Genomic DNA, 17222 nt, shown 5'->3' on the forward strand with positions numbered 1-17222 from the left:
ATCAGTTGACCAATGGAAGCAATTAACCATGGCTGAAAATGTTTAAGCCAAGGCTGGAGAGCCATTTGTCTAGAATGCTTTCATTTGGATTCTTGTAGTGAACAGGAATTTGGACTCAGTGGTCCAAATGCTCCTTTCCATCTCTGATTTTGGGACTGCTGCTTATCCTTAATGTGGGATGGCATGAATCCCTCTTTACAATTAGCTAAATACAGCTAAAAAAATTTTCTGTCGTATTAAAACTTACAGTTCATTGTCAACTGCTGGAATAATCAGGGAGCGGTCTTCCTACCATATGGGAAGGCAATGTCTTAGAGATAATTTTTAAAAGCATGTGATTATAATAAGAAAACATTAAACTATATGACCTAAAACAGTGGTGGCGAACCTATGGCACGGGTGCAAGAGCTGGCACTCAGAGCCCTCTCTGTGGGCACGCGCACCGTTGCCCCAGTCCTAGGCCTTCAGCTGGGTTTTATAAAACCTTTTTACTTTAGGCCTCTGCCGCCATGTGCAAAAAAAAAAAAGGGGGGGGGTTCAATTAGTCAATTTCAACTTCTCGCAGGACTAAAAAAGATCTTGCAAAGTTGGAATTGATTGAACTTTTTAGTCCCACCCAGTCTGCCGTTACCACTGCAGCCATGCCCACCCAATTGGCCATGCCCACCCAATTGGCCACACCCAGCCAATGGGCCACACCCATCCGGTACTCGCCGATGCGTAAGTGGGTTTGGGGTTGCAGTTTGGGCACTCAGTCTCTAAAAGGTTCGCCATCACTGACCTAAAAGGTACTCTTTCTAAAATCCATTTCTCAAAGTGAGAAAAAATATCCAAGGTGGATGGCGGAAATAAGATGAAATCGAAGGACTATAGATAAGTTCAGCAGTCCATGATTATTTTTGCCTCAAGAAGAATCAAACTACTAAATGGGTTGCAACAGGAGACAAATCAAAATAAGGAAACTCCTTCTAAAGCTCCTGAGTCTGCAGGCACCAACTATTGCGCTACATTTTCTTCCTTGGCCAGAAAATGCCTAGCTACACCTATCTATGCCTCTGAAGTGCTTTGGAAATTGCCATAGTGCCGCGGAACCTCCAACTTCATGGTTCTGAAGCAGCTTCCTGCTTTGATTTTTGAATCTTTGATGGACGTGATGCAATCAAAACTCTGTTCAGTCAAATCATCCCTTTAAAGTTTCACACATCGGCAGTTGCTTCTTCCCTCATCTCGTCTCCCTCTTTCCTTCCCGCTCCAAATTACTCACTTCTTCATTTTCTACCATCATGCTTCAAAAGACTCCCCATTACCTCAGTTGTTGAAGATGATACAAAAAAATGGTACTTGGCATTTCTTCCAGTGTTTCTCAACCTTGACCATTTTAAGGCATGTGGACTTCAACTCCCAGAATTCCACAGCCAGCAATGCTGGCTGTGGAATTCTGGGAGTTGAAGTCCACATGCCTTAAAATGGTCAAGGTTGAGAAACACTGGCCTTAAACTAATAGATATTCCAGCACTGCCTGAGAGAAACTAAAAAAGGTTCCTTGCCTCTTTTCTTTCACAAACGTCTTTGGGGAGAAGGAAGGAGATAATTGAAATGGGATAAAGGACTGACGCTTTATCTCTGCAGAACTTTTTGGCATAGAGGTAGATAGAAACTAGTTATATTTGTTTTATTGATTCTTTTTACCTCTGCAGTTTTAGGACTCAGAGAGCTTTATTATGAAGCCATGTTAGAAACAGGAAGCCTGAGTGCGTTCATTCAGGCATCCCAGGAACATGCCTTGGAAATTGAGGTTAGAAACTGTAGTACTTAGGGTATTCCAAAAATAAATTCCAGTTATTTTCCACTTTGTCTTGTTCAAACTGTGGTTCCACATTTCCATCAAGAAAGATAACTAGGGCCCATTTTACAAAAGGGGAAAACTGTTTTTGCATCAGTATAAACATCAGATCCTAATCAGAATGTTATTAGGCAACATGCATACATTAGAAGCAGTGGACAGGCACTGCTGGAAATAATTCTGCAACAGCATCCTCTGCTGGCTAATTAATTGAATAAACATTTAGAATAACTCCTTTTTAGAAAAGTAAACAGTAATCTTGCTAAGCAGCTGCTTAATACTGAATAATTTGAAAACTTTGATGCTGTCTTCCAAGAACTAGTTTATAAATTATAAACTGTAATCCGTGTTTTTCTTGCAAGTTGATTGAATTTGAAATAGTACTAACCAAAATAAAAGTTTGTGGATGAGAAACTATAATGAACAAAATGGTATATTTAATATTTAATCAGCTCATGTCTGATAGACTTTTCTCAAAATTATGCAAATGAAAGGAACATACAACTGCTAAAAGAGTTCTAGGTTTCCTTTAGTGAATTAGATATACTGTTCTATTTGAATTAAAGGAAATAATCTTTATTGAACACAGAATAACTTACTTCCCATTTGTTCAGACCATGTAGAAAGTCAGTCCATTTTGGTTTCTGGATGCTAAAAAATATCTGTGTCATGTTCAGGATAATTTTAAGAACGGGGGTCCCCAATTTCTGGGTTGCAGATCGGGAACCAGGCCACACAAGCAGCGGGTGAGTGAATGAAGCTTCATTTGCACAAGCGTGGGATCAAGGTTGTGTGCATGAAACCATCCCCCCCCCGCTGCCACTGCTGTCGGTCCATGGAGCCAGAAAGATTGGGGGTTTCTGCTTAAAGAGGGTCTCCCCAATCACCACTGAACCACTGTACCGGGAAAATCAAGGAACTTTAGTCCCAACCCATCTACTTTTCAACAGGGAGGGGAAAACTCTCCTAGAACTCTGCATGCAACAATAAATTGCTGCATGGCAAATTTAGGTAATCAGAAACATTGGTTCATCCAAGGCCTAGTCTTGATCCATAAGTATCATCCTATCTCTAACCATCCCTTCCAGGGGAAGGTTATTGAGGAAGTGGTGGGGCTGCCAGTAGAGAAGATTCTGGAGGATGCAGATTATCTAGACCAGCCTTTCTCAATTTTTCATCCTGCAGGTAAACCTAATCCTTGAAATAATTTCAGGTCTCAAGGATCCCCCCCCCACATAAATAAAATCTCACAATACAATTCACTTCTTTCCTACACAATCCACTTACATTTATTTTCCTCTTTTCAGTCATGTCTGACTCTCTGAGACTGCCTTGACATGTCCCTGCAGTTTTACTTGGCAAGGTTTTCCAGAAGTGGTTTCCCATTGCCTCCTTCTGAAGCCCGAGATAAAAGTGATTGGTCCAAGATTACCCAGCCAGCTGGCTTTGTACTTAAGGCAAGGCTAGAACTCACAACCCGTTGGTTTCTAACCTAATGCTTTAACCACTGCGTATGGATCAGAAATTGCTCTAATAAAGGACCTGTGATAGGATTTGATTGGGGGAACCATACTTGTCTTCCTAGAACAGAAAGAACAGGCTTGCAACTTTGAAGTCCACTTGGACTTATAGTTCCTGCTTGAACAGTGGGTGGAGACAGCAGCCAGGAGGGCTGGAACTGGGTGTACTGATAACGGTACCCATCACCTTGTCATCACTAGGTTAGACCACGGTAGTTTAGTCTACATGGCACTTGACTTGAAGACCACCTGGGACATTCAGGTGGCACAGAATGCAGCATTCTTAATGATCTATTGCGATATTGCCTAGTTCAGGGGTAGGCAACCCTGGCTCTTTTTTGACCTGGCTCAGGAATTCTGGGAGTTGAAGTCCACAAGTCATAAAACAGCCAAGGTTGCCTACCCCTGGCCTAATTACGTCTCTATTGCAGAAGCAGCACCACTAATCAGTAGGGTTCCAAGTATAATTCAAAATGGTTTACGGTACTTATGAAGCCCTATATAGTTCAGGGCTTGGCTGCTTTAATGACTGCCCAATAACGCCTCCCTATCCTACCCAAATAACTAAACTGCTCCTGTTAAGGCTCCCCAGGAGATACAAAAGGGTGTCTGACAGGAAGCATATTCTCCTCCTCTGAAAGAGCCTGCTGCTGGACAGGCAAGGATGGGTCTCCACTCTAATTGGCCTTCTGGAAGCAGGTAATATTTTTTAAACATCTCAACCTTTGAGAGGTAATTATAACGAGAGATGCTGTGCTCAATAAAAGTTAGCATTACCTTTGGTACAGAATTGGAAAAATCTGATTTGGATTCATTGTACAGTATTAATATATTTAGCACTGTGTTTTAATTCCTATTCCAGTGGTGGTGAACCTATGGCACGGGTGCCAGAGGCGGCACTCGGAGCCCTCTTTGTGGGCACACCTGCTGTTGCCCCAGCCTCACCTCCCCCCAGGATCCCCTCCTCTCCAGCAGCCCCCCTGAAGGAGAGTCGCCCCTGAGCATGGCCCACATGGAGCAGCGCAGCCAAGGACATGGCCAGGCAGCATAGACAAGACTCTGCCCTCACACCCCATCATACACAGTTGATGCTGCAGGGCAAGGGCAGAGGGCGTGACTGCCATAGCACTGCTGGGCTACCTGGGCGATCTGTGGTGGGCCCTGGAGGTGGTGAGTGGCCCTGCAGGCAGGTGGGGCGGGGTATGGGGGGCGGAGTGGATGTGGGGAGGGGGGGGTGGAGCGGGGGCAGGGCCAATTTTTGGGCACTTGGTCTCTAAAAGGTTCACCATCACTGTCCTATTCTATTCACAGGAGCCTCCTTGCTCCTTATCTAGGACAAGTAGTTAAATGTTTTGCCATTTGATTTTGTCTTTTCACGTTCCTTGAATGCTATATTTGGGGATGTTCTGATTAAAGACACAAATACAAGAAACCATGATTCCAAATTTAGTTGACATTCAAATTGTTTTTATTATTGTTATAAAACAGAATTACAGAAGCACAATATATTACATAGAAGTGAAAATTGTTAGGAATACAAACAAACAAAAAAAAAGAATTAACACCCTAACCTGGAACTAAATTCACTTTCAGACAGATACAAGACCACTCAGAAGGCAGGAGCGAAAGAATATGCCTGTGCTGGTTCTAGTGATTAAAAACGCCACAATGAAATACTATGAAGGCTAAGGATAGCCTCAGTTTATGGTTTTGGTTGAAAAAATCTAGAATTTCAAATATGGAAGAAGAGAAAGTAGTAGTTAACTTTCTGACTTAAACACTGAAAAAAAGAAGGAAAGTTATATAAATAGAAAACCATAAAACACACTTTTAAATAAAAATAGTCCTCTCATTTACACATCTGTCAAACTGTAAAATTTATTTCTGCAAACTACATCTCAACAGTAAATTTCTTTACTGTACTTGCAGAGTTGTAATAGCCACTTTTTGTTGAAATATACACGTATCTATTTAAAAATATAATTTTTTTAAAAAAATTTAAACTGCAAATATAACAGTGTTTTGGCTGAGATATAAACACATTATTTGCTTGCACACAAACACAAGGTTGGCAATGACCAACTATGAATCTGATTACAGGTAATTTTATGTCCATAGTGAGCATCTGTGACTCATCCTAAACAACTATTAGGACAATGAGAATGGCAGACAAAGCTGCATTTCTTGGGAAAAACATTTCTTAAGGAAAATTCCCACTTTTATAATTGGGATAGGGGCAAACTTAAAATTTATCCTTTTTTCAATACACTTTTGATATTCACAAACAAGTGTTTTTTTTAATTTTGGTATAACTCATTTGAATGATACCTTTTCTCAGCAATTTGCCTCTAACAATATAGCAGAACAATTGAGCAGCTGTATATGTTAGCTATAATTTAGCTATAATTTCCTGCATGTTGAAATAACTGTATATTGTGCGGCTCAAATAAGATAAAAAGTGCTCCATTCTTCTGATGAAAGAAACTATTTGACTTGCAATGCTCTTATATTAGCCCTTTATCATATAAAGTTAATATTTGATTCAGTATACCACAAGAGAATTAAAGAGGTAGGAATAGAAACTACAAATACAGAAACCTAATTTGTACATAATACAAAAAGAATATATTTCAATATAATTATCAAACTGGTAGTGTATAATTTCAAAAGATATGTCAGACACTTTTTTCAGCAATGCAAGCCTTTTATAATCAGTTTGAGAATCTTAAAGAGACAAAATTAACCCTTACAAACATAGTGAACAAAGACACAGTGAAATGGCAACAGAGAAGTTCAGAACTTGTTTCATTCTCACACTCCAAAAATAACTTAATCCTTTCAGAGGAAGTGATGTTTTAAACAGATATATCATAGATTGCAGATTATAGACATGCTAAATAGTTAAAGCAGTGAACAGGAAAAGTAAAAGGAAATAATCACAGTTTAAAATTATAAACAACTTCTATCAGGCACTCTTTACTAACTACTACATAAAAAAATATTTTAACCTTCATTGATAATTATGTTTAGTTACTAACAAAAAGAATCTGTGTGGCTTTTGCCATGTAAAATATATGATAGACACATTGATCATCAAAACATAAGAAATTACATTTTGAAGACAGACATTTCATTAAAATGTATACTGAAAATGCAATCTCCAGTATTCTGTAAACATATTTAACAGTTAAGAAACTAACACGTTCTTCAAATTTATGCCAGTGGGGAAAAAACCCTTGGAAATATTTTATAATTCAGTTGATTCAACATAAGGTAAATTGGTTAAGTCTTGGAAGAACTACTGTAATTCTAATTTGTTCGTTTCATTGGCACTAGGAGCACCTAGTTGTTATGGGCAAAAATCCATTTCTGAAATAAGTCTGAGGGATTGCATGATACCATACTTGGATGTTCTCTGTTTCCCGTAAGGCACATATTGAATGCTGCATTGTACAACAACTGGTCCTAGAATATAAAAACATATCAATTTTAATCTGTTTTCTCGAAAGAGATTAAAGAAGCACCGATGGTTTTTACCACAATTCACTCTTATATCAAGTAAATGTCTTGGGAAATTAAATAGTTAAATAGAAATTTGAACTTTATTGCCATTCCTATACTGGTAGTCCTGGGCTTATGACCATTAGTTCAGCAACTCTTGGAAGTTACAATGGTACTGAACTAAGAGACTTATAGCGGGTCCCCGAAGTTACATAGGTTGCACTGCCCTGCAGTCATGTGATCAAAATTCAGGCTCTTGGTAGCTCGCCTGCACTTACAACTGCGGGGGGGGGCCTTCAACACCCCCATCTATGCTCTTTTGGTCCCTCTACAGTCTGCAGCCCCTGCCCTCCCCCAGCTGACATTTGTGGACTTCTTGCTCTGGCTGCTGACCAAGCATGCTCCTGCTGCTGGCCACCTAAGGCTTTCTTCCCCAGATTGTGGATGGCAATTTCTTCATGTGACCTGGGGAAGATGGCCTCACAAAGTGTCATGCCTCGTTGGAAGGAGGAGCAAGAAGACAGTGAGTATCAGTTGGGGTAGTAGTGCATGGGGTAACGGGGGCCTCAGAGCACAGGGCGATCAGGGCGACTGTGGCAGGTACAGCTTCGAAGGATGACAAGAAGCCCTTTTGTGTTGCTGATCCAGACTGGGCCGGCCTTGTGCTGTGGCTAAGGGGCTTCTTGCAGCCCCAGAGCCACAGCAAACCGAGAAGCCCCAGAGCTGCACCCTATTCTTTCCACAGTCTCCACGGATTAGCAGACATGCACTCTCTCTCCCTGGCTTCCTTGAACAAGTACCACACTGCACCGACACCCAACTCATGTGCAGCCTGCGCCAAATTCCCCAGGGCACCTCCAACCTCCCTTCCACATCTGGGAATCCCTCCGCTTCCCGCTTAATGACCTGGGCATCTGGAGTTATGACAGCAACCGGGACCATTGTCACTATGTAGTGCATTGCAGTCACATGATGTCAGGCTTACTATTTCATTGCTTAGCGATGGAAATTCATTTCCAACAGGGACCGTAAGTTGAGGACTACCTGTAATGTGCTTCCCCGATTCTCTCTGCTCAAGGTTTTGTAGCCTTTGTGCTTGTTTGAGTGCCAAAGGACCACCAAGATTGACAAAGATAACGCCTCTCAGACTCTGAGAGCCAGTCTAGTGTAGTGGTTAAGGTTACAGGCTAGAAACCGGGAGACTGTGAATTCTAGTTCTGTCTTAGGCACAAAGGCATTTGGGTGATCTTGGGCAGTCAATCTCTCTCTGCTCTAGCAAAAAAAAATCACAACCACTTCTGAAAATGCGACCAAGAAAACTGCAGATAGTAGTCCACGCAGTTGTCAAGAGTCAATACTCACTAAAAGGCACTCCCCACACACAGACTCTAATACTGAAAGCAACTTAACGCTTATTCGTGTGATTTAGAGCCCTAGAAATTCAGTGTAGGTAACAGCCTATGTACTTGAAATAAAATGTGGCCTTATAATTTAAGAAAGCTACTGAATACCTACAAATACTTAAACATTTATACCTAAGATATCTAAAAATTTGAATTTAAAATACTGTATGTCACAACTTGCCAAAAATAAGAATAAGAAGACTTCACGTATTTCAGAATGAAAATAGTATTTATTGTGTCTGTTTTGTTTAAGACAGAGGTAGGCAACCTTGGCTCTTTTATGACTCATGGACTTCAACTCCCAGAATTCCTGAGCCACGGTGGCTCAGGAATTCTGGGAGTTGAAGTCCACGAGTCATAAAACAGCCAAGGTTGCCTACCTACCCCTGGTTTAAGACAATGAAAACAGCTGTCATTATGAAATACTCAAGACATATTTGGGCAAACTACTGTCGCATACAGTCCCAGAAGCTTCCATGCAATCTGTGAGCAACCTTTCATGGCATCACTGCTGCCTAGCTTTTTGGGAAACAGCTGAAGAGTAGACCAACTGTAGAATTCTCGGCTTGGACAAGGTTGGAGGGGGAAGGAGTACGCAAGCAAGAAGAAGAGATCCATATATATATTGTGAGTTTTTGCTTACAAGAATGAGAAAGTTAAGGATGTGAACCCTGAGGTAAAAAAGGATGCCCATCTCTGTAGTCTGTTGCGTCTGATTGCAGGGGACATACTAAAGCAGTGGTTCTCAACCTTTTTAATGCTGCGACCCCCAACCGGTTGTAAGTCGAGGACTACTCAACCGGTCGTAAGTCGAGGACTACTCAACTGGTACAGCACCGTTTGCAGAATGGGACTCTTGGTGGGCTCAGCAGGGCAGAGACAGCATGGACAATTCCTATTGGCTTTTGAAAGCCAATAGAATTAGACTCTATTCAAGAGAGTCTATTCTATTGGCTTTCAAAAGCCAATAGAATAAAAGGGAGTAGCACAGCTGAGGAAAAGGGAGGAAAAATGGCGGACTGCGTTGTTTGGCAACCCCCGTGAAATGGTCGTTTGACCCCAAATGGGGTCCCGACCCACAGGTTGAGAACCACTGGACTAAAGCAAGCCTGTACTATTTAATCCTCATTTAAATCATCTCTACATTTTGGGCAGCCACCTCGAGAATATTTTTATGAGGAAAGTTTTACATTAAATAAACATATTATTTTGTGGAAAAAAAATACCTTTCGAAGCTCCCATTTCTCTTCTTCAGGAGTCCTGCTGTTCTTTCCTTTGAAACCGCACTCATGAAGTTGTACTACTCCTTGAGAACTATGTAGGCATAGCTCCTTCTGAATATTGTGTCTAATTTCATGGTGTGCAGTATACTCAAAATACTGTATAAACAAATGTCAATCATCAGAATAGTGATACCTATTCATTGCTCTAATTACTAAAGAAATGTTAATCAAAATCCAAAAATGCATTTATGTCACCAAACAGTAATGGTAAGTAGAAAGGGTAACTGCCTATAAAACATAATCCAGCCTTTCTCAATCTTTTTACCCTGGTGGAGCCCTTGAAATAATTTTCAGGTCTCCGGGAAGCCTTGCATAAAGATTGCCAAAATACAATTTCCTTCGAAATACAATTCACTTCTAACGTCTATAATCCATGTTTCACAACTTTTATAACAAAAGGGTGGCAGACTGGCAGCTCAGTTGCTGCATGTAAAAATTTGCACCACTGTAAGCACTAGAACTGAGCATACAGTAGTGTTTAAAAATATAAGGGGTAATATTTTTCAATCTTGTGGAATCCCAGTCGAGAAAAGCTGACATCATCTATTAAAAAGATTCTGTTAATATAATTTCCTTCAAGATATGCAAAGCAGAGAACTATGGAGAAGTATGTATGTATCTATGACATATTCCCAAGAAACTAATTTGTAGAGAACAGAGTTAGCCCGAAAGCCAGTGGAATATCTAATGATTCTATAATTAACAACCTTTAAAATGATAAACTCCAGCAATTTCAGAAGGAAATATAAGATTTACTTACTGCTACTGAATTCTGAAAAAAGGACTTAGTTTTGCCCAAACCATGCTGAAAGTATCTATCAACAGCAAAGCTAGAAGAGTGTTTTTTTCCCTTTGATATTTAGCAAATGCTTTAATAGTGTAATAAGGAATATTCTCATCAGAGGTCCAGTAGTGGAACATTTCTTTCATTAGTGCAGCGTATTGATACATGCATTTTAACATATTACACTGCTTTTCAGCTTTTAACAAAGCTGGCTGTGTGTCCAGGAATGCTCATTAGACATTTACCCATCTAGAAATGCAAAATACTCAAAATAGTAGGTGGTTTTTACTACAAGGAAGAGCTCTCTGACCTCCCAGCATGAGGTTTTAAGTATGACAGGACAGATGATTCGGGCCTGGTTGCTCAATCACACAGTGGCTCTCTCCTTGACAGCAAAAAACTTCTAGAGGAAAGGAAAAAAGCAGGGAAGGAAGAGTCAAGGTTATCAGGTTTACAGGACAGGAAAGATAGAATAAATGAAGGCCAGAGAGCTGAAGCAGAGACAGAAGCACAAAAGGAACTAGTGTAACATGGTCAAAAAGAAATTTAAAGAAATCAGAATCAAAGCTATTAGGCTACAGTTATTAGAGGATATGCATTTGCTCTGGAACTGCCCTGATTTTGGCAGCTGAGGGGAGTAGTATATTATATTAGACCAAGCTCTCTTAGAGACTGCCTTCTTTCAATATTTTCTACCTGTCTAATTTGGTTTAGATGCTGTGGGTCCCATCAACCAGGGAATGTTAGCTGGGAGGACCAGGAGGCAAGCCTTGTCATCAGTAGCTCCTGCCCTTTGGAACATTTTTCCTTTGAGCTCAGGATGACACCCACCCACCCACCCCCTTTTAGTCTTTTCCAGCTATGTGCCTGAGATTGAGGTCCTGAAAGTGTTAGTGGCCCTGTTACAGTTGCAGTGTTAATTGTTTCATAATTATGAAGCTAACTTTAAGCTGCCTATATGTATAATTTGTAACTTTTGGTGTGTTTTTACAATTTTAATTATTGTTGATATAGTTTACCGCCGAGAGTCAATTGGTTTGAAATGAGCAGCTACAGAAAGTGAATGAATGAACGAACAAACAAACAAACACTTTATATGTATGTAGGCGCGTATATGTGTATCTCTTGCTACCATTGTTTGGACAGGAGGAACACACAATCTCCTGGTCAATAAAAGACTGCACCTATCATATTAATTTGTTCTGGTGTATTTAATTTCTAAGGGTGTTCAGAACTCCCCAGGCAATAAACTCCCTTAACTTCTTTGCTAATCAAGAAAGAAAGGGGTGCTTCCCATATATTTCAGTATTAAGTTTTCATCTATAGCCATTAAAGCAAAATTCCTTGATACGTGTTCTTATTTTAAACATTTTTAAAGCATTATTGCGTTATTTAATTACCACATCTAAACAATGGTTTACCCATGGTTAAGTACTGCAACACAGCTAACCCAATGTTCTGCTTCACACGGAATCAGAAACTAACTATGTGGCCTGGAGTTAATGCAATACATTAGATTAGACTAAGATGTAGATGGCGACTTGGTAAGGGATGCAAATATGCTATTATGTAGGTAAAAACTTAACTGTATACCAATTAAGCATGCAAACTAATTTGACAATAATTCCCTATCCTTAGGGAATCCTTTTTCTGTATCAACTTTTATACTGTGTTCCAAAAGAGTCTAAGGGCATTAGGTAACAGATAGCTTGAAAGATCTTCTGGACCAAATAGTCATCCGACCTGAAAAAGCACTGAAGACCAATACTAGCATGTAGTTCTGTTTCAAAAGAAAATTAATAGTACTGGAAAATACTTGTTTTATAGATCTTGTCGTAACCAGACAGTGACAAATTCAGAAAAGTACAGGAAGAGCATTAAATCGTATGCTTATCGGGACCATATCCGTGTGCACATATACATATATATAAAGTAATTTTACCTGGTTTCCTCCAAGTCCATGACAACTGTACATAATCAGCGGCTTTCCGCCTAAATTATTTTCTCCAACATCCAAACAATCTCTTCTTCCGACATTCTTTAGCTAAACAAAGTCAAAATAGAATCATATGTCTATGCCTAACTACAACACAATACCATCTTTATCTGTGGGTGGTACGTTTCAGAGTAAAAGTACAAATAACAAAATCCCGAATGTATGGAAATTGGATTTCAGAACCTATAATCATCCTTTTCTTCCCATGAAAACTTTCTTCCTCTTCCTACCATAGAAAATATTTGCATAATGTACCCATGTTTGCTTTTTCTTCTTCTTGCGTCTCGGCTCAGTCACAAGGCTCTGTATGGTTTCTGCACAACAAATGATTGTCACTTATGGCAGGGCTTTTCAACCTTTTCACCCATTGTATCACTTTTAGGATATGGCAACATCCGAGTACCATCAGTCGCCTAGCAAGGTATCAACAACTTGATGACCCCCCCCCCAAAAAAGGAAAAAAGTGATGAAGTACAGGTAGTCCTCGACTTACAACAGTTCGCTTAGTGACTGTCCGAAGTTACAATGGCACTGAAAAAAGTGCTCTCCAAGCCACAGCCGAGCAAGACACCTGCCTGTCCACATGGCGGCGCTCTTCCTCCTGTCCGAGGTTTTCATTGCTGTGAGCATTTCTGTTGAGGATTGGCAGTGGGGGTGGGGTGGGGGGTGTTTGGTTTTTATTCCCCCGTCTGCTGGTTGGTTGCAGCAGGTTTTGGTCACTTAACATGACCCTGGGACACTGTGACTGTCATAAATATGTATCAGTTGCCAAGCATCTGATTGTTAATCACAAGACCCTGGAGATGCTGCAACATTCCAGCTGATTGGCGCTTCTTCTGGGCTCAGCAGAAGTGCCAGGATCAGCACTGAACTCCAGCTGGAGCCTGGCACTGATCTTGGTGCTTCCGCTGAGCCCTGAGAGCCCTGCAGCTCCAGCCATCTCTCGCTCAGGCTTGTGCAGTGCTAATATCGGTTCGGCTCATTCCCCTCTCCCACTACTTTTCTAGGATGGTCGCGTACCACCTGCCAGGTGCCAATGTACCACAGATGGTACCCGTACTACTGGTTGAAAAGCCCTGACTTATGGAACAATTTGCTCAACCGATGACTAAGAGAGTCTTCTCACATGGTTCATGTTAGTTTTTTATATTCTACATGGCTGGTGCTGCCTATAGCCCACGCATAGCTCTGCGACATGCAGCCATTTGGAGTGAGTTTGAGCCATACAGCTGTTCCACAATCTTGGTGGAGAAGCTTCTTGATAATGCTGCTAGATCAGAGGTCTTCAAACTTGGCCCTTTTATGACCTGTGGACTTCAACTCCCAGAATTCCTCAGCCAGCGTGCCTGGCTGAGGAATTCTGGGAGTTAAAGTCCACAGGTCATAAAAGGGCCAAGTTTGAAGACCCCTGGGCTAGATGTTAATATTATCTGCAAACTACCTGTGATTCCCAGTTACACGATCAGTTTGTGCACAATTCTAGTATCCAGTGGCACAATCAAGAGGCACTTCTGTGAAGATTATGAAAGGGTTGTGAGAAGTGAAGAATCCAGCATGAGCTCTGTGGGCGAATTCTTCTATATCCAGAATGAATCATTTGAAGGTGGCCAGCTGCTGTGAGGAAGCTACATGACTAAGTTTATCCAGTGAGATTTGTGATGACAAGCCAAGGAGAGGCAAATATAGGTACTTCCTGCAAATTTATTAAAATATGTATGGATGGATGTGTGTGTGTGTGTGTGTGTATGTGTGTGTGTGTATGTGTGTGTACACATACATGTGTAGGTGTATATATGTGTATATATGCAGTGCTTTTTTTCTTTAAAAAAAAAAAAGTGCCGGAACGTCATACAACCCGCCTTGTCTACCTTACAAGGTTCCATCCCAAAAAGGTGCCGGAACTCCGTTCTGGGTGTTCTATGAGAAAAAACTCTCTCTCTCTCTCCCTCCCTCCCTCCCTCTCTCTCCCTCTCCCTCCCTCCCTCCCTTCCTCCCTCCCTTCCTCCCCAACAGAGTATCTTTAGCTCAGGGTTGAACTGTCAAATTCTTGGTGCTCTGTGAGTTGTTTGCTTGTAGACATGTCATTAACTATCATCAGTGCAAGGGAGTGATGATGTTACATTCACACTGATGTTACTTAGTTGAGGAATGAAATATCTGCAAGAAAACAACAAGCTCAGAGAGCATCAAGAACTCCACAGTTCCTGAGCTACAGATATTTTCCCTCACTCCCTCTATCGTCTCTCTCTGTCTGTCGTCTCTCTCTCACACACTCACACACACACGCACACACGCATCATTCTGTACTTTCTATATACAAAACAACAAAATATATGCATAAATAAATACTCACAAATCCATGTAACGTAGGATTCAAATCTGGTACATATGCTTCAGGGAAAACATTGCTTAGGTACCAGGTAAAATTTTTACACTGTAATTGCTGTTTTAACTCATGTCTTTTTGAGAGATTGCCAAATGATTTCTGTTGAAACAATGCTAAATAATTAGTATACAGAAAAAAATATATAATTAATTTCATTAGAAATACTCCCCCCCCCTTTTTTTTTTAAAAAAGAGATTTGTAAATTAATTTGGTTAAACAAATGTAAAAATACTTTCTAAGACCAAAATGGGAGGAAATGATATAAATGAAGAACACAACAGTCTATTACCATATTTTAAGGAAGAAGTGGTGGTCTCTACTGCCCGAGGTAAACCTGCTTTCTATGTATATCATATTTAACAACCCCGACAACAGCCAGTCATGTGAACTCCCTGAATTCTTACAATTGGCCATGCCAACTAGGGAATTCTGGGAACTGAGGTCCACATGTTGCAAGACTGGGAAACAGTCATTTCTAAAATAGACTTCATATCAATAAACCAGGGCCTTGCTCTTGCAGTTTGTTTTTTTAAAAGAATACATTTATTTGTTTGTTTCCTGCCTTTATTATTTTTTATAAATAACTCATGTCGGTGAACATACCTAATGCTGCTTCCTCTTTCTATTTTCCTGACAATAGCAACCCTTTGAGGTGAGTTGGATTGAAAGGAAGTGACTGGCACAAAGTCACCCCGTTGATAAAACTAGAACTCACGGTCTCCTGATTTCTAGCCTGGTGCCTTCACTAAAGAACATACGAGATTAAAAATCACATAGTTTAGCTGATATAAACATGTTCACAATAATAATAATACAACCATATTAGATAGGCCACATCAGAGGAGCTAGATGAAGAGTGTCTCTCCCATAAACAATGTGATGAGATGTGACTTACAGAAATCTATACCTGGGTCAACAAGGACTCCACTATGAGTTGGAGATCCCAGACATCTGGTGACAAATGGGCTACAGGACTCAGGACTTTGGCTGAGCAACAAGGGCCAGCAAGACAATTGGAAGAAAAATTGTCACAAATATATAAAGATTGAAAACAAAAAAGAGCCAGAGATAAAATTTTGGGAGGAGCTGGTCAAGTTTAAAACTGGGAAAGACATCCAGCAGATACAGGGAGGAGAGGGGAAAGGGTAAAGACCCCCCCTCCCCTGTTTCTATATACATCTGGGCAAGAAATGACGGAAAACAACATAGACACACACACACACACACCACCTCTTTGCTCATTGCTAATTGAGAAAAGGCGAGATAAACTTTTGGAACAGGGCAATGTAGCCTCATTCACTTTAAAATCAACTCTTTGATGCCTTGAGTGTCCCCAATGGGCCTTTAATTCAAATCCCTGGGTTGTGCTACTTGTGCAACAAGAGGGAGGGTGCACAGCAAGGGGTATTGGTGGGCAGGGTAAGTTGGATCAAGGAGTGGGGGAGGGAGGGAGAGACAAGGAGAGAGAAGGAGGGGAGGAGAAAAAGATTCTCTTCACTTCTGGCATTTAGTGAGTTATCCTGAGCAACTAGTTGTCCTGTGTGCTGAATCTATTTGGATGAGTTCTGCCCAAGCAAACTGCCCTTGGCAAATTGCTGGGGGGAGCAGCCAGTGAGGAGCGACTGGGGATGGTCACGGTGGGTCGGATGGGGCAGGGGTGAGGCAGCTGTGCCCAATTATATCATTCCATTCTCAGATATCCTGGACCTATGCCATAAAGTTTATCAACTAAGATAAAAGTTGTCTTATTGACATTATATTTAAAAGTTCTAGGAACTACAAAATATTAACGGCTTAGAGTTAAGATTTCAGAGGAATTTCCTTATATCAGAAAGATATTTTTGATTTACACTGAATCAGCACTAAGCCCACAGTTCCAGTAGTGGGATTTAGACGGTTCACACCACTTTGACAGAACTGGTAGCTAATTTTTTGTTGCCCAGCCCCAGAATGGACTTCCAGAAGTAGCATCCACACACATATTTGATTTCCATCACTAGTTCCCAATTTTGCTGATATCTTTTGTTTGTGGTATTGCTATTAACTATTGTAACTAATTAATAGATTTCTTTACGATAATTTATATCATTATTTGGAGAAGGGAAGTTATGGATTCATAATGAATACTAAAAATAGCTATTCCAACTTTTACAACTATCTTTTGGTTGAAGCAAACTGTTGCCTAATCACATTTTGATTAAAATCTCAAATTTACTCATTGTCTTTAGACAATCCTTACTTCTAACCTGGGGCAGAACAGAAATATGGAGGGATGGTAGTGAAATAAGATCTGAGGAAACTATAGCATCTAAAAATAACTATGCAACGAAAAGTAGCTGAGTCATGTAACATTGAAAAAAAGAAAAAAGACTACAGTGAAAAGCGTACTCTTTTCCTTACTCTCTTATATACCAAAAAAGCACTCCAATTTTGGGCTGACATTCAACTGTGACTTTTCAACCACATTTCTACTATCTAGGATTTTTATTTATTTTAGTTTTATCAC

At 40.5% G+C, this 17222-nt stretch overlaps 1 protein-coding gene across 2 annotated transcripts in view; it reads right to left on the bottom strand.

The window, feature by feature from the left end:
- Positions 1-5664: 5664 nt before the first annotated feature.
- The window catches only part of GALNT3 (polypeptide N-acetylgalactosaminyltransferase 3), a 34864-nt gene continuing 23306 nt past the window's right edge, over positions 5665-17222 (bottom strand). For both annotated transcript variants that reach the window (XM_039332216.1, XM_039332217.1), the window contains exons 8-11: positions 14684-14815; positions 12277-12378; positions 9494-9646; positions 5665-6828 (exon numbers count right to left, since the gene is read on the bottom strand). In XM_039332216.1, coding sequence (XP_039188150.1) covers positions 6706-6828; positions 9494-9646; positions 12277-12378; positions 14684-14815 — 510 coding nt within the window. In that variant the 3' untranslated portion in view covers positions 5665-6705. The remainder of the gene's footprint in view (positions 6829-9493; positions 9647-12276; positions 12379-14683; positions 14816-17222) is intronic.

This window comes from Crotalus tigris, unplaced genomic scaffold, assembly GCF_016545835.1.
Source record: "Crotalus tigris isolate CLP2741 ecotype Arizona unplaced genomic scaffold, ASM1654583v1 scf7180000024454.734221, whole genome shotgun sequence".
Lineage (NCBI taxonomy): Eukaryota > Metazoa > Chordata > Lepidosauria > Squamata > Viperidae > Crotalus > Crotalus tigris.